This window comes from Puma concolor, chromosome E4 (assembly GCF_028749965.1).
Source record: "Puma concolor isolate L17-30 chromosome E4, mPumCon1.1.hap2, whole genome shotgun sequence".
NCBI classification, from domain to species: Eukaryota; Metazoa; Chordata; class Mammalia; order Carnivora; family Felidae; genus Puma; species Puma concolor.
This window is the reverse complement of record NC_141683.1, coordinates 26417876-26441807: the sequence shown is the minus strand read 5'-3', so window position 1 is coordinate 26441807 and position 23932 is coordinate 26417876. Positions and strand designations below refer to the sequence as shown.

The 23932-nt window shown below is 46.5% G+C and overlaps 1 protein-coding gene and 1 long non-coding RNA gene across 3 annotated transcripts in view; one reads left to right on the top strand and one right to left on the bottom strand.

Moving 5' to 3' along the window:
* LOC147572515 (uncharacterized) overlaps positions 1 to 11449 on the top strand; it is a 42871-nt gene extending 31422 nt beyond the window's left edge. Inside the window, exon 4 of the long non-coding RNA XR_015246034.1 lies at positions 11225 to 11449. This is a non-coding gene — a long non-coding RNA (uncharacterized LOC147572515). The remainder of the gene's footprint in view (positions 1 to 11224) is intronic.
* Positions 1 to 23932, bottom strand: part of DSTYK (dual serine/threonine and tyrosine protein kinase) — a 50266-nt gene that overhangs the window by 15732 nt on the left and 10602 nt on the right. For both annotated transcript variants that reach the window (XM_025921052.2, XM_086693865.1), the window contains exons 2-3: positions 15750 to 16135; positions 3595 to 4264 (exon numbers count right to left, since the gene is read on the bottom strand). In XM_025921052.2, the coding sequence (XP_025776837.2) occupies positions 3595 to 4264; positions 15750 to 16135 (1056 nt within the window). The remainder of the gene's footprint in view (positions 1 to 3594; positions 4265 to 15749; positions 16136 to 23932) is intronic.

The window sequence follows — 23932 nt, the reverse complement described above, 5'->3', positions numbered from 1 at the left end:
ATTGAGTGCAGACCATTTGACAGGCACCATACTAAGTATTTTATATATGCAATCGAATTTAATCCTCACAATAACCTTGTCAGGTGGGTATTTTTTTTAATGTTTTATTTTTGAGAGGGCGTGAGAGGGGGAGGGACAGAGAGAGAGGGAGACAGATGATCAGAAGCGGGCCCTGCGCTGACAGCAGCGAGCCCGATGTGGGGCTAGAACTCAACAAACCGTGAGATCGTGACCTGAGCCGAAGTCGGGCACTCAGCTGCCTGAGCCTGCCAGGCGACCCTGTCAGGTGAGTATTATTGGTCACATTTTACGGGTTGGGAGACAGTCTCAAAGAAAGGACAAAGGCGGCACCCGGAAGGGTACGGTACGGTTAGGAAGTAATATGGCTAGCATTTGAACCCAAAGCTCAGGGACTGCAAAGCCTTTGTAACCTTTCACACTGCCTAGTTCCTGGAAAAACCCGAGAGTCAGGGATTCAGCACTAATCAATTACTAGATAAATAAAAAGTAAAACTGGAACACTGTCACCATCCAGCTACCTCCCAGAATCAGAAATCTGTTTTGCCAGCCAGAGGACAGAACTTAAGAGAAGACAAGTTACCTGCAAAAACTCCACTCCTAAAAAGACACTCTCATGTCTACTGTGGGAATTTAAATCGGTGCTACCTCTTTGGAGGAGATCCCATAACATCTAACAAAAAAAATTGTTTTTAATCTATCAGAATTTTAAACTAACCAACAAATCAACAAAATCACCTACATTCCCTCTGACCTAACTATTCTATGTATGTAGGTATTACCTTTAAAAAAAAAAAGGCTTTTCTTTAATACAATTTTCAAATGTTTATTTATATTTGAGAGAGACAGGGAGAGACGGACAGAGAGAGAGAGAGAGAGAGAGAACGAGTGGGAGAGGGGCAGAGAGACAGAGACAGAATCTGAAGCAGGCTCCAGGCTCCGAGCTGACAGCACACAGCTCGACGTGGGGATCAAACCCACGAACCGTGAGATCATGACCTGCGCCGAAGTCAGACGCTTAACTGACTGAGCCACCCAGGCACCCCAAAAGTCTTTTCTGAAGTGTGTATGCCATATAGCCAGCATACCTGCATTACCTTTATTTAACCAAAACAAAACAAAACAAAATGAAACAAAACAAAAAAACGGTACCAGAAATCTGGTTCCCCAGGCCAGCTGGTAAATCTTCTGGCCTCTTCTAAATTTACTTATTGCATCAAGGGTCTCCGGGAAGAACTTAGAACAGGGTTAAGTAGTAGCCATGCAAGTCTCGTCTAACACACAGCCGAGTACGGAAGTGGCTTCACAAATCCATCATGCAGTTAACAGAGCTAGACGTCTGATCTACACGCTCCCAGCTCCCCCTGCGTCTGTTGAACTAACCACTGCTTCCCAGGCACCAAACTGGGTGTACTTGGCACCTAATATACAGTCAAATGTTTCACGGTCTGCCCACCTTTACCAAGGGCTCTGTGCCACTGGCACTGATGTGCCAGCTTTGTTTCAGTGAGTCAGAAGCCTTCCTAGCATCTCCACTGCAAGTCCTCCCTACGGGGGGAATTCACCAAAGACGTATCTTTGCTCATCTTTAGAAAGACCTGTAAGTGCTCGCTTCGGCAGCACATATACTAGAAAGACCTGGAAGAAATAAGGCACCTGTGTTTGCTAGAGTCAACTCTATGTCCTTTGTATAAGCGTGACACAGCCGTATACCATCATTCGCACGCTCATTCGGGCTCTGAAGAGGTACCATCCACAGACTCTGTGTTATCTGCTGTAAGAGATATGAAAATGTTATCTAGAAGAGGCCTTGAAGGCTAGGTAGGATTTGGAAATTCACAAATAAAAGACATTTTGGGTTTAGGGCAGAGCAGGAGCAAAGAAAAAGTAAAGGAAGCATGTGGAGGACAGCAAGCAGTTGAGACCAACTGAAATAGAAATTACAGGAAGGTGCACATTGGGAAAGAGGAAGAGGAAAGTTGGTCAGACCTTGGAAGATCTTTAACATTAGGCTCATAAGTCTAAACTTAGTCTGTAGGAACAGGGAGCCGCAAAAGATGAACTGGAGAAAGGAGAGAAAGATGTCCGGGGGAGCAACAGGTAACAGTAGTTCAGGCAGACTAAAGAAGAGGCAGCAGAAAAGCAAAGGTAGACATGAAACAGGGACGAAGACTCGTCAGGACCCGGCGGCAGACCGGATGCAGGACGAAGGAAAGCAAAGAGCCGGAGACCAGGCTGAGCCTTGGGAGCGGGTTATGAGGACGACAGTGGCGGCAGCAGCCAGAAACAGATTAAGAAGCAGGAAAGCATGGAAATTAACTCAGAAATAAGACTGTTAGATTCAAATTCTGCCCTTACTCTTCAGTAGCTATGTGACCTGGAGCAAATTACTTAACCTGCCTGAGCCTCAGTTCCCTCATCAAGAAGATGGCAATGTACAGAATCCGCAGGGAGACTGGAAAAAAAAAAAGAAAAGAAAAGAAAAAGAAAAGAAAGGAAAAGAAAAGAAAAAAAACTGATGCTAGCTCTCACATAAGAAATTCTGATTGGGGTGCCTGGATGGCTCAGGCAGTTAAGTGTCCGACTCTTGTCTCGACTCAGGTCATGATCCTGCACTTCATAGGTTCGAGCCTTGAGTCAGTCTCTGTGCTGACAGCACAGAGCCTCCCTGGATCCTCTCTCCCTCTCTCTCTCTGACCCTTCCCCTTTCACGTACGCTTGCTCTCTCAAAAATAAAGAAAGAAAGAAAAAGAAAAGAAAAGGAATTCTGATTAATAGGTCTGCAGTGCTCTGCGGTGGTATCGAACATTTATATTTTCAAAGAGCCTCCCAGCAGATTTGGATGTACAGCTGGGACTGAGAACCCAAAGGGTAACTTGCAAACTACTTCCCTTTAATGAACAGGTGGTAGGGCTCACGTTCCTGCAGGGAGGTCCACAGACCAGTCAGTATACAAGGTCAGCCACACCTAAACATCAGCCCCAAAAGACCTGACCAATCACCGTGGCCCAATTTTCTTAACAGCCATCCATGAAGAATGGGGCTTCCAGAAAAGCTGAAAACAGGACTTTGGGAAATCCTCCTGAGCTGGGTTTCGGGAGCAGCCTGGAAAGAAAATGAGATCACGACACACACAGAAAGAACCAATAAGGAAGCATGGGCCATGCCGAAGGTTAAAGCCAAGGTTAAAGCATGACTTAGTAACATTCTTCTCCAGAAGAATTCTTCTCCACTAACATTCTTCTCCAGTTGGAGCTCTTCTCCAGCTCCATCAAGGTCAAGGGGATACAGACACAAACTGGAGATTAAACAGCACTATTAGGATGAACTTACCAGAAGCCAGACTGCCAGTCCTGGGAAGGAATGACAGCGGAATCTTCCAGGAAGGCCTCTGAGAACAAGGGAGGCCACTCTGGCTAAATGATTTAAGGTGGGCTCCTGCTAATGACGGTTGGGTAGATGAGATCCTCCTGAGTTTCCTTTGGCCCTCAGAATTAATTGGCTCAATTTCTGGTTAGCAAAGGGTTAAAGAATCCTCTGGTCCCAGTAGCCCACGCCCAGCTCTCTAGGACCTACCTTTAAATTCCATGTTGGCAGCATCATCCAGAAGTTCCTCCTTCATGGTGTTCAGCGTCTCGACAATCATGTCCTTCATTTCCTCCTGCTTTCGATTGGCAATATTCATCAACGATTCATACAGCTCATTTTCCTTTTTTCGAGTATACTCCAGACGTTTGGGAGTAATCTGCAGGTCCCGCTGCATGTCAAAAGCCTGGTTAATAAAGATGTCAAGGGAGCGGCAGTGCACCATATTCAGGGCCTTGGCCGCGTCCACCAGGCGAGTCTGTAGCACCTGGTGAGAAAACGTGCTCAAGTGTCTCAGTTTCTCACTTTGTTCCACCAACATGCTCTGGGCTTTAGTGTCTTGGCCAGGAGCCCCACAGTTACAGTGACTGCTGCTCAGATAGCCCAGGCCAATCAGCTGGTGATGGAGCGGTGACCTTTCGTTCTCCAGTCTTCTGGTAGAGGAGGCAATGATCTCCGAGCCCAGCTTCGGCACTTTGAAAAAGAATACGGGAAAGGAGAAATACTTTCGGATTTCCTGAAGCTCTCGCTCATCCCTCTCAGAGAGTTCATCTTTGTGGAGTGCATAGGTTATCACAGGCAAGAAATCGTTCACCAAGTCACCCAGAACATCCACTGCAGGCCGGAGGCCTTGGCACGGTGCTACCACAATGTCCACTTCCTAGAAGGGGAAGGGGGGGGGTCATATCAGCACTTCAGGGTCAGAACCAATCCTTGCCTCCCCTGAGTCCCACACTGAGACCAAAGTCCAGATCTGTGATGGGCCAATGGGACTTCGGTACGCCCCCATCATTTGTCCAACTCCTTCCTGGGTTACCGACACTCCCTGGTGCAGCCTGTGCAGACAGGCACTTGTCTAGAGAGAGAAAGCAGTCAGTAGAAAGGATGGCCGTCTCTTTAGCCACTTCAGAAGAAAGAATTTAGTTCCTGGCTTCCCTCGTTGTTTGGAAACACCCATAGATACCCTCCGATGAAGGAGTAACACAAATAATGGAAGGAGAAAGAAATGCTGTGGAAATTATCAGCTCAGGAGTGAGGCTGTCTGGAACTTTCCTCCCACTCCAGTCCTCGCTCATTGCACTTGCCCAACCTTTCAGAGCCAGCTAACTCCCAGACCAACTCCCAAGCAGGCTTCCAATCTGCCTGTGTACTCATGTCATGCCCTAGAGAGTCCTTCCTCGAACATAATCCCAAGCACTCTCTACTTCTCCTTTCCTTAATGTTCAACACATTTATACTTTATTTTTTGAAAACCCATTTTCTCGGGGCGCCTGGGTGGCGCAGTCGGTTAAGCGTCCGACTTCAGCCAGGTCACGATCTCGCGGTCCGTGAGTTCGAGCCCCGCGTCGGGCTCTGGGCTGATGGCTCGGAGCCTGGAGCCTGTTTCCGATTCTGTGTCTCCCTCTCTCTCTGCCCCTCCCCCGTTCATGCTCTGTCTCTCTCTGTCCCAAAAATAAATGAACGTTGAAAAAAAAAAAATTAAAAAAAAAAAAAAAGAAAACCCATTTTCCCTATTAGCCTGTCAACCCTTTGAGGGCAGGGACCATGTCCACCTTGTTCGCTATTATAACTCCAGTGCCTAACACATGGGCCTCAATATTGTTGAGTCAATCAAGCAGCAAACAAAAAACCAGGTTTGGCCAACATTGTTACTGTCCTATTCTAAAAGTTTGCAGGTATCTCAAAGTCTTAGCCACCTAAGTCTTGGTAATACCTTCATTCTCATGATCACTTGGTACGACAAGACTAACGTTTGCCTATCCAGTATGTAGCCTCTGCATTATTGGGAAGGCAATGGTCTTTACGGACAAGGTGGCCAATAACGGGGTGGGGCTTTCGGGAGAACTCTTTAGAGGGGGTTTGACCCTCCCAGGAAGCACGCTCTCTGGCCTCAGCCTTCTTGCCAGTGGCAAGATGACGTCAGCCCGCAGCCCTAAGGCAAACCTGAGGGTAGAAGCCAGCACTGAGGATGATGGAGCAAAAAGAAACAGGGGGCTTGGGTCCCTGGTGACCGCAGAGCCGCCACACCAGCCTAGCTTCAGACTTCTTTCACGAGGGAAAAAAAATTAACCTCTATCTTGTTTAAGCAAGCCCGTTTTTCAGATTGTCTGTTACATGTGATTGAACCCAATCATAACGGATATACCCAAGATCTTAAAGTGAGTTTCAAGCATGAGCTTTGGTTTAGAAACAAACGTCTACAGGTCCTTTCCTAGCCAACAGTTTTTGTTTTGTGTTCTACTTTTTTTTTTTAATTTATTTATATTGAGAGAAAGAGACAGAATGTGCACATATGTGCGTGCGTGCAAGTGGGGGAAGGACGAGGGGAGAGAGACTATCTCAAGCGGGCTCCAGTGTCAGCAGAGTCCAATTCGGGGTTCGAACTCATGACCCCTGAGATCATGACCTGAGTCGAAATCAAGAGTCAGACACTTAACCGACTGAGCCACCCAGGTGCCCCTGTGCTCTGCTTCTTTCCTGAGGATCCTGAGGCAGTTAAGAGCATGTATTTCCATCCACTGCACATGCTATCTTTGAAACTGTCTACTCTGCCCGGCATCCCAGACCTCAGGGTCAACCCGGAGACTCATGCCCATATCACCACTGCAGGCACACTAACTCTTGATGTCTTCAGGGATCTGCAGTTCCAAATCAATCCTCCACAGAATTCTAGCACATTTGACAGAGTTATAAAAGAAGTCAGCGCGAATCTGCTCATTTGTGCCCTTAACATTTGTCAGATGTTGCAAATTTACTTTATTTGAAATGTAAAAGATATGCAGTTGTTTATTTTCTTTCAGATTGATATTCTGTTTTCATTCCTTACCTGACTGAGCAGCAGGCATTTTTGATGAAAAACATTTTTAAATAAAAACCTGGGACCTTTTAAGTAGGAAAGGACTAGAAAATGCCAGCCTATTGTCTCTTGTACTCTGTGTGTGTGTGTGTGTGTGTATGTGTGTGTATCTGTGTGTGTGTGTGAGAGAGAGAGAGAGAGAGAGAGAGAGAGAGAGAGAGAGAGAGAGAGAGAGAGAGGGATCTCCCATCTCCAGAAAAGCACAAGGTCTCATCTTCCCCAGTAAATAACTAGTAAGTTTAATTCACAGATGGGTCACATAACTGTTATTTGGCTGGCCGCTGTGAACTCCCTAAAGCTAAAAGTACTTTTAGCATCTCACCAATTATGATTTGAGCAAACACTAAAAATCCACCTACTTTCCATCCAAGCCTAGGCCAAAAAGAAATCTGCTGTTTCATCTATGCCTCGAAATGCAGGAAATGTCTTCTGGTTGGTAGACTAGTCTGACACTCATCCCACTGTTCCAAACAAACCCCCTTTCACTACCCTGAGTCACACTGCTACAGCATGAATCACTTCGTGAGGGCATATTCAAAGAGTGGGTAAGAACTTGTAAGGCTGAGAGCAGAAGACATAATTGCTTGAATGCCAGCATTATAATACATAATAATTTAATAATGACGAGAAGAGAATCCCAAGGAATGAAAAGTTATAATAAGGTAGAGAATTATAGATGAATATGTTTTTTCAAATAAGTATTTTAAACTTGCAAACCTTTCTTAAACATATACATTTTTAAAGCTATAATCCAATCACACTTATTATAGGAATATTATGAGAAGAAAGCCTAAAGTAGGAGTTCTTTAGAAAGTCTTCTAAGCTTTCAGGAATAATTTTCTTTGCTTGCTTATTTCAAGGGTTTTCTTAAAATTCTAAAATCAATGTCCATTTTGGGGGCGCCTGGGTGGCTCAGTCGGTTAAGCATCCGACTTCAGCTCAGGTCACGATCTCACAGTCCGTGAGTTCGAGCCCCACGTCAGGCTCTGGGCTGATGGCTCAGAGTCTGGAGCCTACTTCCGATTCTGTGTATCCCTCTCTCTCTGCCCCTCCCCCATTCATGCTCTGTCTCTCTCTGTCTCAAAAATAAATAAACGTTAAAAAATTTTTAAAAAAAATAAATAAAATAAAATAAAATAAAATGTCCATTTTGGGGGTGCCTGGGTGGCTCACTCGGTTAAGTGTCTGACTTCAGCTCGGGTCATGATCTCACGGTTCGTGAGTTCAAGCCCTGTGTCGGACCCTGGGTTGACAGCTCAGAGCCTGGAGCCTGCTTTGGATTCTGTGTCTCCCTCTCTCTCTGACCCTCTCCTGCTCATGCTCTGTCTCTCTGTCTTTCTCTGTCTCTCAAAAATAAGAAACGTAAAGAAAATTTTTTTTAAATGTCCATTTTGTATATGCAAGAAAACCGAAAGCCGCGGAGTCCATCTGCACAACCAAAATCCTTCTTAGGAGAGTGCTTTGTGTGCTCAGAGGTGCAAATTCTTTTTTTTTTTTTTTTTTTTTTTTAACGGATTCTGGGCTTTCTAATGGTAGGTGCTGCCCGGTACGCTGGCACCTAGAAAGAAGGTGTCCGCTTCTAAATAGATGTTGTATGAAATGAAAATGGATAGAAACCAAGTACTGTGCTCCTGCTCCTCGATTCCCCAGTGAACAACCTCGTCCCGTTGGTCTCGCTGCGCCATCGTGGCTGCTAGAAGACAGGCAAAGAAGAGCTGCGGCCTAATGTCCTGGCAGAAGCACATACTAGTCTAGAACGTGCTATGTGATTCTGTGACACTTACGGTGAAGGGATGACTCATCCCTGACAGTTATAAACAAAAAGGGAAGCCAGCACTGTCTCCTGGAGACAGGGAGTGAAAAAAGTAATAATTAATACAGAGAGGAGGAACCAGACCTGTTCTGGGCCCTATTATGGCCACGTGAGAGGGAGGTCTGATCTCGGGCTGTTCTGTGGAAGCTGTCTTCCTTCCTAGCACCTCAATCAGTGCCTGGCGCTTCGTGAGCATCCAATAAACAAACGTGGAATGGATGGATGAACAAATGATGCCTTCACTACTCTTCAGTAATCATGTGTGAAATCTGCTGTCTTTCAACCCGTATCCCACACATTTATCTGCAATTGCTGTTTGCCTCTACTCTAAGAATAAAGCAGTGAGTAAGTGAGCATTTTGCTCCTAACTCGATCAGGGGAAAAGAATCTCAGGGAATCATAAGAGTATCCCATAATTCCCACTGTGAGTCACAGTGAATTCCTAAAGAGATTTCTCTTGTAGAACGCATTCTGCACAAATCTACAGAATCTGCAGAAGTTGGTATATTCACCATCAATTTTCTTGGCAACATTAAGAGAATGAACAGAAAGGAGGTTGCTACCCTGCAAACACCAGAAGTGACCTCTTGGGTTTTATCTTTGATGTAAAATGACATTATCTTAAATGCCAAGAAGAAATCGCTCAATCACTGAAGAAGCCTGACCACTTCCTAAGAACACTGGCTCTTACTGGGGAAGACTCCTTAATCTATGGTTCATGGCACATCACGGAAACTCAGTTCTGGCCGAGGATGAGTATATTAACTGATGGTTCAAACAGAAGACAGCCATAGACTCAGGTAGGTCGCAGATGTCTTTGCTTTCTCTACAGTTCTGACCTCAGGCTCACATCACACAGAAAAGAAGTACGCAACCGACGCGGCCTCGACCTCAGTCCCTGTCCCTGTGTTCTACCTACCTTTACCATCCGTTCTCCTCCCCCACCATTCTCACAGGACTGTTGAGAGATTTTTCCTGTTTGTTTTCACACAGGATGATTCCTCTTCATCTTTATACCGTTCCAAGAACGATCACTCTTACATGTCAATTACATATTAAGGAAAATACCTCTCTATCCTTGCTACATTATAGAAAATGCCTTGCTGAAGATATACTGAGTAGCCTCTGTGCAATCTGCCTTGCAGCTGTATTCAACAGTGATCCAAACATCCAGTACCATAGATACAGATAAAAGCAGGAATCTGGGGGCACCTGGGTGGCTCAGTCAGTCGAGCGCCTGACTCTTGTTTTTGGCTCAGGTCATGATCCCAGGGTTGTGGGACTGAGCCCCACATCAGGCTCTGTCCTCAGCTTGAAGCCTGCTTAAGACTCTCTCTCTCTCTCTGCCCCTCTCCCCTGCTCAGGCTTGCTCTCTCTCTCTCTCTCTAAAATAATAAACAAACAACAGGAATCTGAAGCTTTATTGTCTTGTCACTACATTCATCAAAGCAGAGAGACAAAGTAGTAGCAAGAGGAAGAGAGAAGAAGGAAGGGAAACCTTTAACTTCTAACTTTGTAACTTTACCTTTTGTATTATTTACCTTTTAACAATATCTTTCTCTTCTGTCATCACAGAAGTATTTCATAATGACGTATGAAGAGCTTTGTCTCTGACTAGAGCAGGATAATAACTGTAAGTAAGCTGGAACCAGAGTGACTTCGGTTGGACAAGAGGAAGGAGGGCCAACATGGCTGTCAGGGAAAGGACTGGTAACTGACGGGGAGGGAAATTCTCTTCTCGAGGACACTGATTAGGACACCCAGGGAGGAGGGGACGGACTGACGGTGTGCCAGACACTGTGCTAAGTGCTTGACACACACCCTCTCATTTAGGCCTCACACCAGTCCTCAAAGACACGGACTGTCACCCCCCACCCCTGCCTTGCCAACGAGGGAACCAGCACAGCCACACAGTTAACTGACAAAGCCAGCACGTAAATCCAGGTCCGACAGACTACAGAGAGCATGTTTAAGCAGTTACCGAAGGTCCACTGTGTGTCGGGAACCGTCTGGGCTGACGTTGGGGAAGTTCTGAAAGAAGGATAAGGGATGGACAAGGTGACTTTAGGGATCCTAACAATCCTAGTTCCCGGGTTAAAAAGTATATCCTACCAAGCAAAGGCTCTGCCATGAGACAATCCTCAGGGACTCAGCTGAGATGCCAAGGAAGGAAGTCAAAAAGAGCATATTTAATAACCCCAACTGTCTGCTGACAGTACTTTCAGCCTCTGAGTCTCTGAAATCCCCACCCCAACCATCCTCGACTCAAAGTGAAACACGCAGAGCTCTTGGTGAAAACACAGAGGGAAGCCTCCGGGCCGAAGAAAGAGGTAGACAGGATCCTGGAAAACAGGTGAAAGAGGAAGATGAAGACTATAATCTCCGGCAGATTTTCTCCCTAAGAGCTAACCCTGGAAGGCCGCAAATGAAGCGCTGGTGGTGATCTGAGAAAACACAGCCTCGAGACTCAAGCCGTTCTTTTTCCTTTTTCAAGAGCATGGAAAAAACCCCCCAAAAACACAAATAGCCAACCTGCCTCTAAACCACCCATACCCTTACCAGGTAAGTTAACCTGCAGTAGGTGTCTGCGGGTCTCTTGGCTGAGAGCCACACGTGTTGGATGGCTACGGCCCACTACATATGTCAGCGTGTGTAGGGGAAAGGCACGCGACAAGCTAAATAGGACGACTACAGGCTCACAGTCTGGAAGGAGTTTATACTTTCGCATCTGCCTGAACCTCCAATACCCTTTATTAACATGAAACTGTAGTTCTCCTTTCTCTTTGCCCCATAAAATCATGGTTTCCTTACTGTAATTCTCTCTCTAGAGTATCATTCTCCCCCTCATACACAGTAACCCCAACTTTGGGTCTTTTGCCTTGGAATGGCCATTTTTTAACCTAATTCCACATACTATCTCCTAGTCCTAAAAGGTATCTTCTTGCCCTCAGGACCTTCACCCGGCTTTCTTTGTGACTTTATACCAATTCACTGCTAGTTTTCCATCTAAAGACATTCAGGAGAAGATATGGTGTCTAACCAAAGGGAAGCAACACACAACAAGTTGAGTCTTATAAGGCACCATCATAAACGCCAATGACTAGACAAAAATTCGAGAGAAGCTGATTTTCCAGCAACACTGTTTCGTAAATTTCGACGTTAAAATTTTGCTAGGAGCCTGGAGCCTGCTTCAGATTCCGTGTCTCTCTCTCTCTCTCTGTCCCTCCCCCGCTCACACACTCTCTCTCAAAAATAAATAAACATTAAAAAAAAAATTTTTTTTTTTATTTTTTTTTCAACGTTTTTATTTATTTTGGGACAGAGAGAGACAGAGCATGAACGGGGGAGGGGCAGAGAGAGAGGGAGACACAGAATCGGAAACAGGCTCCAGGCTCCGAGCCATCAGCCCAGAGCCTGACGCGGGGCTCGAACTCACGGACCGCGAGATCGTGACCTGGCTGAAGTAGGACGCTTAACCGACTGCGCCACCCAGGCGCCCCTAAAAAAAATTTTTTTTAATAGATTATGCCCATTGCTAGCTTCTGGCTGAGGGTTATAAAGAGAAAACTTTATGACTCCAACTGGTTAGAGTTAACAGTAGTGAGAAAAAAAAAAAAGGTCTACTTGCAACTCATTAGAGCTTGCCTAGAAACATTAGTCTACCTCAGTTCCCTGAAAGATACCCTACCAGACATCACCCTGAGCCAATGGCCATGTCAGCGTGTGGCAGTCTGGCTGCCAGGTGACATGTACATTCATCCAAAGGGTGGGGACACACAGGCCAGCAGAATAACTGTCAGTCTGTAAGTGCCACCGTATGTGAAACGCCACAGCCAGGCTGCAGGAGTCCCGGCTCAGACTCAGAAAGTTGAATCATTTCAGCTCCTTTCTACTCCTTTTCTCATAGGTGTTCACAGGAAAAATACACACACACACACTCCAGACTGAGGAAACTCTGAAGCAAACACCCATGTTCCACTGGACTTGTAAGAGAAGGTGGTAGTATACGTGCCAGAGAGGGGGGAAGGGGGGGGAAGGGGAGTCTGTACGTGGAGACAGATCCAGTGAGCGTGGTGAAGGGTGAAATATGTCGCCAACTGGAAAGGACTATGTTTTAACACTAAACGAGGTTACAGAAACTAACGGCTTGACTCTGTTCCTCTGCTGCTGAATTATGAACTGGGAATCTCAGGGGACCCAGAGCTACAAAGCTGGGAATACCAAACACTAAGGGGCCGTGTGGGTCAGCATATTCTGGAACAAACTAAAAACGGCTAATTTATGAGAGCTTTAAAGTACCATACTAGAAGAATGACCATTGTATACAAGGGTAGGGGGAAATTCTGCTTTGATAATTTGACAGTTGAAAATGAACATCTCATTTCCCCTAATTCAATCTTGGTTTCCTTGAGCTAAGTGTTTCCTTTCTTTATCACCCTCTGCAAACCAAATGGAAGGGCTGTTTAGAGCTAACTCACTGGTCCCAAAAATAACCGGAGCTAAACAAAAAAAAAAATCTTTTTCACTGGCACAAAAATCTTCAAGGTGGCTGTGAACTGCTCCCGGCAGCAAGCTCCCGGCACTGAGGCCCGTGAATTTAACAAAGACAGGAACCCGACCACAGCGGCGGAGCAGGCCAGAGCTCCACAAAGGCAACTAAGGCTTCTCTGAGGCACAGCATCAAGGGGTTCCAAACTTAGAACCGTTGGGGTCCGTTGCTATTTCTACATCAAAACCACTGGAGACGAAAGCAGATCCAGAGAAACACTGGCTAAGGAAGCCTCACAAACCACATGAAACAGAGCACAAGAGCCTAGAGAGTTCCTCAAGACTGGTGAAGAATATTCCTCAAGAAAGAAAATCCGTATTTCTGTCGTGCAGAGAGAGAAGCTGATTTGGTGGCTCAACTTCCCAACCAAGTGGCCTCCTCTGCCGGTACCTCAGTTGGGTTCTCAGCACACCTTGGGGGCGGGCAAGGGGGGCTCTTCTCAGGAAGATGAGTGCTCAGACGCGCACCTGGGGAACAGCTCTCACTTTCCTGTCCGGGGCTCGCTTGAAGTACTTCAATTCATGGCACAAAAGTAAATGAGCATTAAAAATTAAAGCCAATAAGATGAAGGGATCCAGAGAAATCAATCAAAGAACGTGCCTCTCCCGCACATGGCTTTGCTCACATTCCCAGATTGTTTTTTAAAAGGCAAGAACAGGGGGGCGCCTGGGTGGCTCAGTCGGTTAAGCGTCCGACTTCAGCTCAGGTCATGATCTCAAGGGTTTGTGAGTTGAGCCCCACATCTGGCTTTGTGCTGACAGCTCAGAGCCTGGAACCTGCTTCGGATTCTGTGTCTCCCTCTCCCTCTGCCCCTCCCCTGCTCACTCTCTCTCTCTCTCTCAAAAATAAACATTAAAAAAATAAATAAAAATAAAAGACAAGAACAGGAAGAGAATCAGGGCCCAGCCGACAGCAGTTACACCAGCCATCTAACGGTATTTTTTAAGCTGCAGGTCATAATGTAGCACCTCACAACATCAAGTTTAGTAGGTTTCTGTCATCATTTTTGCTAGATGAAATCAAATAGAGGAGAAGATAACAGTGTGTTTTGCAAAAAGTAAAAGTATTCTTTCATGAAATTTTATGTCAATATGTATACGTGTATACATATATATACACACACACACACACACACACATATATATGTACTAGGTCTTGATATAAAATGTTATTTCTTTTTTTTATTATTTTTTTTAATGTTTATTTATTTTAGAGACAGAGAGACAGAGCACAAGCTGGGGAGAGAGCTGGAGACAGAATCCGAAGCAGGCTGCAGGCTCTGATCTGTCAGCACAGAGCCAGATGCGGGGCTGGAACCCACGAACCACGAGATCATGACCTGAGCCGAAGTCGGACACCCAACTGACTGAACCACCCAGGTGCCCCTAAAATGTTATTTCTTATGGTGAATGAAATCCTTCACGTATATTTTAAGTAATGTCTACACTCAATGTGAGGCTCAAACTCACAACCCTAAGATCAAGAGTAGCATCCTCTATTGACTGAGCCAGCCAGGTGACCCCAGTGAATGAGATTCTAAGAAATTCTGAGAAAGTCTGAAAACCACTGAGCCACTGGAACCTGAAAGAACCAGACCAGGCCAGTATATCACAGAAAGACTGTGTATGGCTCAAGTATTCGTGAACCGTGAAGAAGGTTCGCGGGTCAACTGAGCAGCCTCGGTCAATAAACAAGGATTACGTCAGAGCTACCATCAGGGTCCTCCAAGAACCCTCTTGGCAACCCTGGAGCTAAGGAGCGCGAGCTCTCCGTGTGAAAACAGAGGAAAGCCGCTGCCGAAACTCAGCTCAGAGAAAACGCTGGCTTGTGCACGCAGCCCCTCTAGCATTTATCAAGATAAAAGAAATCTGGTCTCTGGAAGGAAATGAGATGACACTTTCTACTTCTGGAGTCTCAGAGGCCATAGTCACAACCAAAGGACTCATTCATTGACTAGAAGATCAGGCGTTTTAGAACAGGGGTAGGTAAGGAGGCTACGAGAAAGAAGCAGCAAATTTCCTAGTCCTGCTAGACTAGCCTTTCCTTTCCGGCACAGCTGACCAACGTGAAGAGACTCTCTGTTCTGAGCAGGTCTGCATTCTTTTAATCTTACCCACTCCTGACCCCTGACAGAGTCACCTTTGCCGAGCCTCACTCTGTCTAATCAGTCAGTCAGCCCAGTCCTAGCAATAGGGTAGCAGAGGAAGCCAGCACAAGAGCTGAGTCCTTCCTAAGTGGAGACAGGAATACCAGATAGTCAATATGATCTGTTGGAAGATGCTGCAAGAGGTGTAGCTCTCTCTCGGGAGTTCACTTCAAAAGAGAAGCAAAGATGTTCTTCAGATGATGGGATCTCCATATCTCCTTACACTGAGCCAGACCTGCTCTTGGGTTCCCGAGTTCCTTAGAAAGTAGGAGACGTGGCCTGTCCCACTTAGTACATAATGGCCAGGTCTACGGAAAAACTCACAAGATTCTTCACTTGGCCTCGGCTCTAATAAGAGCGTTAATAATCTATTACCTTATCGTTCCTTTTAGAAAGGGATTCTAGCAACACCTTGCAGCTGAGAAATGAAAAAGGATTTCTAGCCCTGACCATGGTTATTCTGTGAAAGACTGAGGTGCAAGTAGCCCATTCCTTCTGTGGCAGAAAAGGAGAGAGGGAGGCAAGGAGATAAGTACATTGTGCAGCGGCTTGCAGCAGGGTAGCAGAGGCAGGGGTGGGCACTGCTGTGGCCTTGGCTTTCAACTTCCCAGGTTATGTGCTCTATTGGCTGATGCTCAGAGCCCAGACTATAGAGGGCCAAACTACTTTCTGAGAGAGCTCAACTACAGGAAAAGCCGGGGTGTGTGTGTGTGTGTGTGTGTGTGTGTGTGTGTGTGTGTGTGCGCGCGCGCGCGCAACTGAAGGAATACAAGACGGGTACCTGTAAGAGGGCATGGTGCATCGTCACCTCCAGTTCGGCTAAAACATGGGCAGCGTCCTCACCGTCCTCTTGGACTTCCAGGTCCTCCTCGGGGATGGTCTCCCAGTTGCCCTGGTGAGCAACTAGCGTGTGCACTAGTTCGTACTGGCCCGGGAGTGCCAGGCTGACCCGAGTCTGAGTCCCATAGGTGAAGTGGAGGCGCCGAAGCTTACAGTTCTCCTCGCTGCCCAGCCTGGCGGGAAGCACCCGCACCCCCAGCAGCAGGTTCAACAGCTGACACTTGACATTACAGTCCTGGCCGAGGATCAAGATGCAGGGCAGGCAGTCCACAATCTGCTGGAGGTACTTCTCTTCCTTAGCTGGAAAGGCAATGCAGCTCAGCTGGCCTGGTTGGGGAGGGGGAGGGTGAGAAGGAGAGTACAGAGAGACAGTGAGGAGGGGTAGACAGAGACTCGCACAGAGACCCAGTCAGGACGGCCGGGCCCTAGGGAAGAAGTATCTCAGAAGCCCTTGGTTGGACAAGACATCAGGAAAACATCTCAATCAGAACAGGCTCCTCAAATATCAAACAGAAGTCCCCTCCGTGGTTTGTCCCCAGAGCAGGTGTCTCTACCTAGAAAGGTGGCAGTGACCCGATCCCTTCCCCTTCCTTTTACATCCAGTGGAGGGTCAAGGAGTGAGTATACAAGGACTCAACCACAATCACAAGATCACTGACATGACAGAGCCAGAAAGGATTACACTAATCAGGATGGGAACCCAAGGAGAAACTGTACCTGAACATGTGAAAATGAAAACCTTTGTGACAGAAGACCGAACACTTGAACGTAAGGCCCTTTTAAATGTCTCCACCATCTGCAGTGTTAGCTTATCTTCCTCATTTATGACATATTTTATAACTAAATGTGTGAGCTAATCTTTACATATACATATATCGAAATACAATGTTATTCAAGTTTGCCAAAGCTCCAGAATCTTTTCCAGTTCATCTCTCTGATGGCGGGTGACGGCATCCCAGCTGCCAAGTCATCTGTTCTCTTAAAACTTCGGGTGCTCAGTTAAGATCAATATCGCCCGACCAAATCACATTCCTTCGGTTTATGGATGGCGAGACTTCGGTTTATGTTCCTAAAGTATGAGAGACCTCTGTCTGGGAAAAGGAACCAGGAATTCATCGACCTGAAACACTCAGATTCTGAATGCAATCATTCCTGACTCGGGTGCCGGTGCCCGCTCCTGCCTAGGATTCAGGCAGCCCCTGCGTTTGTTCAGAAAAGCCCGGACCCTGGGTTCTTAGGCTGTAAGAAGGCTGATCTCTGGGCAGCCACACACACCTTCACTGAAATGTTGTATGGTACCAGCTGAAAGGGATTCGCTTCAGTCATCTCACCATGAGCTGTTGAACCATCCAAGAGCTGTTTACTTTGTTCATGTAAGGGAGGTCTAATTTGTTTAAGAAGCACTTCTACTTCGGAATGTACCCGTCCCGTTACAAATCCTCAAACCTCCTTCTCTTCCACAAATGGCACCACCAAAAGGTTTCAAGAAGTCTGCTTTTGCCCAGACCCCTCTGTGCATCTCATTAGGCCCCTCCTTTCATGCCTGTCTCTAAGACCAGCACCTGCTGGACTGACTGTAAGTCCAGCCTGCACGTGTACATCAGCAACACGGGACTCCGAGACAGGGAAATCTACTCTCCTGGGAAAGAGCTGGGTTCCTTGGAAAAAGCAAGGAGTGGTGACAGAGTGCCTAATTGTGTGCAAGGTATTTACCAAGCACAAGAGTAACATACCAGCAAGGGGTCTAGTCTTTGACCCACAATCTAAAAGCAAGGGGAAGGGGTGCCTGGCTGGCTCAGTCGATAGAGCATGTGACTCTTGATCTTGGGGTTGTGAGTCTGAACCCCATGCTGGTGTAGAGATTACCTAAAAATAGAAAGGAAAGGAAAGGAAAGGAGAAAGGGGAGAGGAAAGAGGGGAAAGGGGAGAAGAGAGGACAGAAGGGGAGAGGAGGAGAGAGGAGAGGAGGGGAGGGGAGGGGAGGAGAGAGAAAGAGAGAGGAGGGAAAAGGAGGGGAGAGGAGAGGAGGGGAAGGGAGGGGAGAAGAGGGAAGAAGAGGGGGAGAGGAGGGGAGAGGAAGGGAGAGGAGGGGAGGGGGCCTTGGTCAATTGTTTGTGTGACCACCTAGCAAGTAGCAATGGGCTAGTCCTGAGTCCCTTCCTATCTTGTTTTATCTAAACAACACTTATCATGGTCAATTCTAGTTATCTGTTTATAGTGATCATAAGCAGGAAGGGCCATATTCTTCTCTGTATCCTCAACACCCAGCACAGTGACTGACTCCTCGTTAAGTACTCTGGCTTATGCACTTGCTTGCTCGGTGTAAGAATCTATTTATTGTGGCAGAATTATCTTCAGAAAGCTGTAAGCAGCTCCAGCAAGTACTCAGAAAAGTCTAGTAGCATGGTGAAAAGTTTAGGGGCAACTGTTATTCCTAAAAACCTTCATGTCAACATGGAGACTGGACCTGGACAACAGAATAAGGCCGACCCGTTCACCTCACAGAATTTAGCTCCAGTGGTGTCCGTCTGAGCCATGAGAAGGATAGATTCGCCAGCTAGAGTCCCTCTCACCCACACTTTCTATCCCTTCCTCTTTCCCCAGTGCTGCTGGGATTCATAGATAGGTGTCCAGGTGAAAGTCCACACCGACAACCTTTGTAACTCCTACAACAAAAGTTGACACATAATAAAAAAAATAAACCTAAATGAGCGTGGGGAGTGGATAAAACCAACCAAATGGCTGAACTAAAACCAACTCATCACTTTTCAGGACCAGAGGGAGAGATCACAAAACCTCTGAGACAAAGGGCCAACTATAGGAGAGCCAGTAAAACATTCTCCATCAGCCAAAAACCACAGGAGACACACCCCGTTAATCATCTGACCCAAATTATCACCCTCCTCCCCAATCTCTGTAGTGACACAAACAGCCACCACAAATAAACCAGCTAGGGTCAAACCACCATAGACCATTGCAGTGGGAGAGGGGGCTGGTGCTGAGCCCAGTTCTAATATGTGTTTCCAGGCACTCTGCTGGGATTCTCCGTGCAACTAGTGAACTGAAGAAAAATCTTCCATGTGGGTCTCGCCATCTGTTTTTCAACGCGTCACTATTCAAGCCCTTTGCTTCTGCTACTACTCTTTAGCTTTTTCATTGATCGCTGACACAGGTGTACCACATTTGAACAAGGGCACGGACAGAAACAAAGTCAACCCTAGATCATTTCACTCCCCGCCTCTCTCGGCAAAGGGCTCCCTCCGGAGGGAGGAGTGTAGCCCAGGCTCCGCCGCTCACTAGCTCGGTGACTTTGGCAATTCACTTGAGTTTCCTCGGCCTTGGATATCTCATCTGTGAACTCAAAGAGCTGCATGACATCATCTCCAACATCCTTTCCAGCTCCAAAAATTCCAGGGCGCCATCAGGTTTTCACGGGTCAAAGAAGACCCACTGAGGGGGATGGGTGGTTGGTCTGGTTGTTTTTATCTGTGAATTGAATCAGGCAAGCTCTCCCTGGACTAAGATAACTGCAGATCAAAAAGTTGACTAAACTAGCCAGGGGTTCTGAGGATCTATGGAGAGTGCATTTTTAGCAGCGAAGGAAGGAGGAAAAAAAACCAGCTTCAGAGCGGGAACAGCTGTCTCACTGACACTTAAAGGACTTCTGAGTTAATCGGGTTCTCTTTTGTAATTAATATAACAGCATCTGCATATGGGGCTGCCAGAAGGGACCAGCAGGACTTCTCAGCGGGAGCACATTAACCCTGCCAAGGCTAGCTGCAGGCAAATTCGAATCAAATTGTCTTAAGTGCAAGCCAAGGCTCTTCTCTCGATGCCTCTTAAATACAGATCGTCTTGGTTAGGGTTCCTTCTAAACAAAGGTTTCCACCTGGAAGGAGGACGAGGAGAGGACCTACAGTAGCAACCCATTTGGTTTATTTGTTTGCGACAGTGAATGGGGAGCAAAATAGACCACCCCAAAATATGCCTCTCTGGCATTTATTTTAAGCCGGCTATTTAAAAATAAACAGCAGACACAGGTGAAGCTCTCTGAAAACTGAGTACAAGTTACCCTTTTGTAAGAAACATCTACATTTACAGCCGTAGGAGGGAAATCTCCATTCGCAAGGGCGGCTCCCTCTCTGTACCAGGAAGACAGAGATGAGTCTACATCTCTAGAAACTCTTATCTTAATGCAGAACAAACGTTTACCCCGTTCACAGTGCTTCTCTCGGTGACCTCCCAGAACGGCCTCCCAGCCCCCAACGTCTTTGTAGCTGGAGATGATGTTTAGGGTGGTGGCGTGGGCCTTTTTGGAGAGTTTTTCCTTGCTCCCTCCCACGTACATAGGAGGTATACACGTTATACACGGTATACACGGGAGGTATACACGTTTAAGGTGTTTGTTCTTCTGTTTATGTGTCTTTTTATCTCAGGGGTGTCTCGGCCAAGAGCCCACGAGAGCAGAGGAAAAATTACTTTCCTCCCCCACAGTAACACTTACTAAGCCCTTTCTAAGTACATCTCTTTATTTACTTCATCATGTTTAATGCCCACAATTCTACCAGACAAGGACCATTATTATCCCCATTTATAGATGAGGAACCAGTAGCGTAAAAAACAAAACAGAGCCCACGTTTCTCCATTTATCTAAGCAGACAAGAGGTGGTACACAGGACGGTCCAGGAGCTGGACCTAGGTCTCAGGGGGTCAGCTCAACACCTGGTAACAGACAGTGACCGTGACGGATGGTGGAATATGCCATCCCCAAATGTGCCACTTTGACATAAGGGTGTTTTGAGCCCAAGGCATTTGACACATGGCACTATACGAAGGGCGCTCTGACCTCCCCTTTTTCTTCCTGAAAGCAGGAGATAAAACCCCCATCTGGAGGATGAACTCGCCATACCAGAAGGAAAGCAACGTTCTTATCACCAGAGACCTGGAGTCAAGGCCAAGAAAAATCAGTACAAATAAGCCTTGTTAGCCTAACCCTTATCTACCACTAACGGCTCTAGCCCGAGCTCCTCTGCCTTGTCACGTTTTCATAATTTACTTCTTTTTGTCCAATTCAGTCTATATATGCTCAGCTCTGTTTCTTTGGCCCTTCAGCTCTTGTGGGGACTCTCATGTACATGTAAAATGTAATAGAATGTGTGCGTTTTTCTCTTGTGTACCCATCAAACATCGGTTTAATTCCTAGGCCTGGCTGAAGACTCCAGAAAGAGGAGAAATTTTTCCTCCCCCACACCCACTACATTTTTCCCAATTTGGAGCCAAACACAATTTGGTGATTGCAGGACCCCGATTTAAAGAGGACTGACAGAGTCTCTGAAAACTGCCCCAAATCAGGAGGAATAAATAAAGCCCGTGGGGGAAAAACAACAGTAACAACGCAGTATTACCACTAGCTGGTACACGCTTTTAAAGAGAGTTGTTATTCTGCCGGAGGTCTCTAGAGCCCCTTTTCTAAAAGAAAAGGTAGGTGCTTTTCAGAAAAATTTGTCATGCTCCTCTTATCCATTTGGATTATTATCCTTTACGTTTCAGTTTTGGACTATGATAAAAAGGGAGAACTGGAGGGAAGAAATGCTAATGATCTTTTTACGTCTCCAGTGACCCATTAGGATAGACACTTTATTTGAATTGTTTTTGGAGTAATGGCAAGGGATCTAGGTCAATACTCGCTCCTTGCCTGTCTTCCATTCCCATCACTAATATACACTCAAGAGGTTAGCGAAGGCCAGGGAAAGGGGCAGTCCATGGCCAAGGTAGGGAAGGCACTACATGGAGGAGGCGAAATGGACTCTACCTTCCCCTTATATTATTGCACCTCACAATTGCAATAATATAATCGCCACCAAGGTTGCAATTGGCGGGGTTGGCGGGGCTTTAGAGTGAATTCAGGTCTCAATAGTTACTACTGCAATCCTTGCTCCTGGTACCCAAGGATCTCCCTCCGCTGGGTAAAGCGTTTTTACCTCACTTTCAGCATCGAACTTATAGTCCTCTCCAAAAGTGAATGACATACACGGGATTTTATGGGAGGATTTAATAACCTGCTGAGGCAATCAGTGGATCCAAATCTGCATTTCCACAAACAAGCAGTGAGGCGTTTTTATTTCTTAGGAACTGCGAGTGCCAATAGCAAAGGACAAATCCTAAGTTGAGAAATGAATGTTACACGGTTTTCCACTACCATAAATTCTAGTACAAGCGCCAAGGTATTGGGCTACAAAAATCCCAGGAGCGGAGAGAAAGAACTCTGTCATGACACATTCATTTATCATTCCCAAACAAGCTCTGACCTTCAGCTCAATTTAAAGGATTCTGAATTACAGAGGAGACATTAGGAACACAGGAGAATTTAAGGAAAACGTACGCCTAGGTAGTCTGGTCTCAGAATCTTCAAGACCAAACGGTACAAGTACATTGAGGCTGGAGAAAATGGTTTTTGGAGATTAGAGATTGAAACGTTCTCGAGGAGCCAAAGCTCTTGTTGAAAGCTGAAAAGTCAGGCTGGCAGAAACGTCAGTAAGTTATCCTACCTAGAGACCACGTTGAGGTCTCTCTGACAAGATTTTGTCTTCTTTTTTTTTCATGTTTGTTTATTTTTGAGTACGTGACCAGGGGAGGGGCATAGAGAGGTGGAGACAGCATCCAAAGCAGGCTCCAGGCTCCAACCTGTCAGCAGAGAGCCGGATGTGGGTCTTGAGCTCATGAGCCATGAGATCATGACCTGAGCCAAAGTCGGACAGTTAACTGACTGAGCCACCCAGGTGTCACTCTAACCATTTTTAAGAAGTAGATTGTCCTGGCACCTGGGAAGAGGGAGATGGCATCCCCCCAGAAGCTTATATTCCCTGGGAGCTGTGAAATGAAGAGCCCACACTTAGCAGCCTGCTGACAAGTTTCCCTCTGGGCAAAACTGCTCCTGAGGCTGTCACCCTGTGGAGGGAAGGGACAGGCAGCAGGCAGCTAAAGCTGTAATCTATGGGATACAGAGATGGAAGCAGTTCCTCCAAGGAGGCCAACCCCAAGCTTCACAGAGGGCTTAGCTTCTGTCATTTGGGAGCCAGCCTCCCACACCTAGTAATCATCAAGAATGAGTCCATAGTGGGAATGAGTCAAAAGGACACAGGAACCAGCTCAAAGGGGGGGGGGGGGGGGGAGAGGGGGGAGGGAGCGGGGTTCACTGACCAAATCAGGGTCAATTAGGCATAAAAAATCTCTTAAATGATATGAGATCATAATCTATTGAAAAAAAATTCCCAAGTCCAAGTCCACACTGATATAAACAGCTAAGCAAAAAAAGAAAAGGAAAACTCTCCCTTACTACAAGAATACCAACTACAAAATACAGAAGGGGTGATGGCCAGAAGGGATGATGGCTGTGAAAACCACACACACACACACACACACACACACACACACACACACCCCAGCACCGAGGCAGGAGGGAGCTGTCAGTGCATGCTGAGGTCCGGTGGAGGGAGGTGTTTTCAGAAACAAGATTCTCAGCGAAATCTTAGAATACCTCCCGCAAAAGACTAACCACCTGCAAAGGGGAAAGAAAAATGGAGACTTTAAGGTGGAAAGACCCAGAGGACACCAACGTGACCAGTGACCAAGCTTAACATCTCCAGATATGGGGGGCTGACATCAGGTACCCCTGATGCAATGCACATCCCATCGTTTCCACGCCCCGTCCTGCTAAAAGCTCAGGACCAGAGTCTAGTCACGAGGACAAAACAGATCCTGGTTGAGGGTCATCCTATAGAATATAAAACCTACTCTTTAAACCTGTCGAAGACATAAATGCCAAGGAAAGGTCGAGGAACTGTTCCACGTTGAGGGAGTCTCAAGGGACATGACAACTAATGCAATACGTGTTCCCGGATAGGATCCTGAATCAGAAACAAAAAGCGCGGTTCTTGGGACAGTTGGCAAACCGCGGGTGAGGTCTGAGCGCTGGATGGTAGCACTGAGTCAGTTAACTTCCTGACTTGAGGAGTTACACGCTAAGCACGTCCTTGGCTGGGAGAACGGCACACTGGAGTGTTAGAGGAGAGAAAACAACCTGTCTACAGTTTGCTTTCAAAAGGTTCAGACAAAGAGTAGATA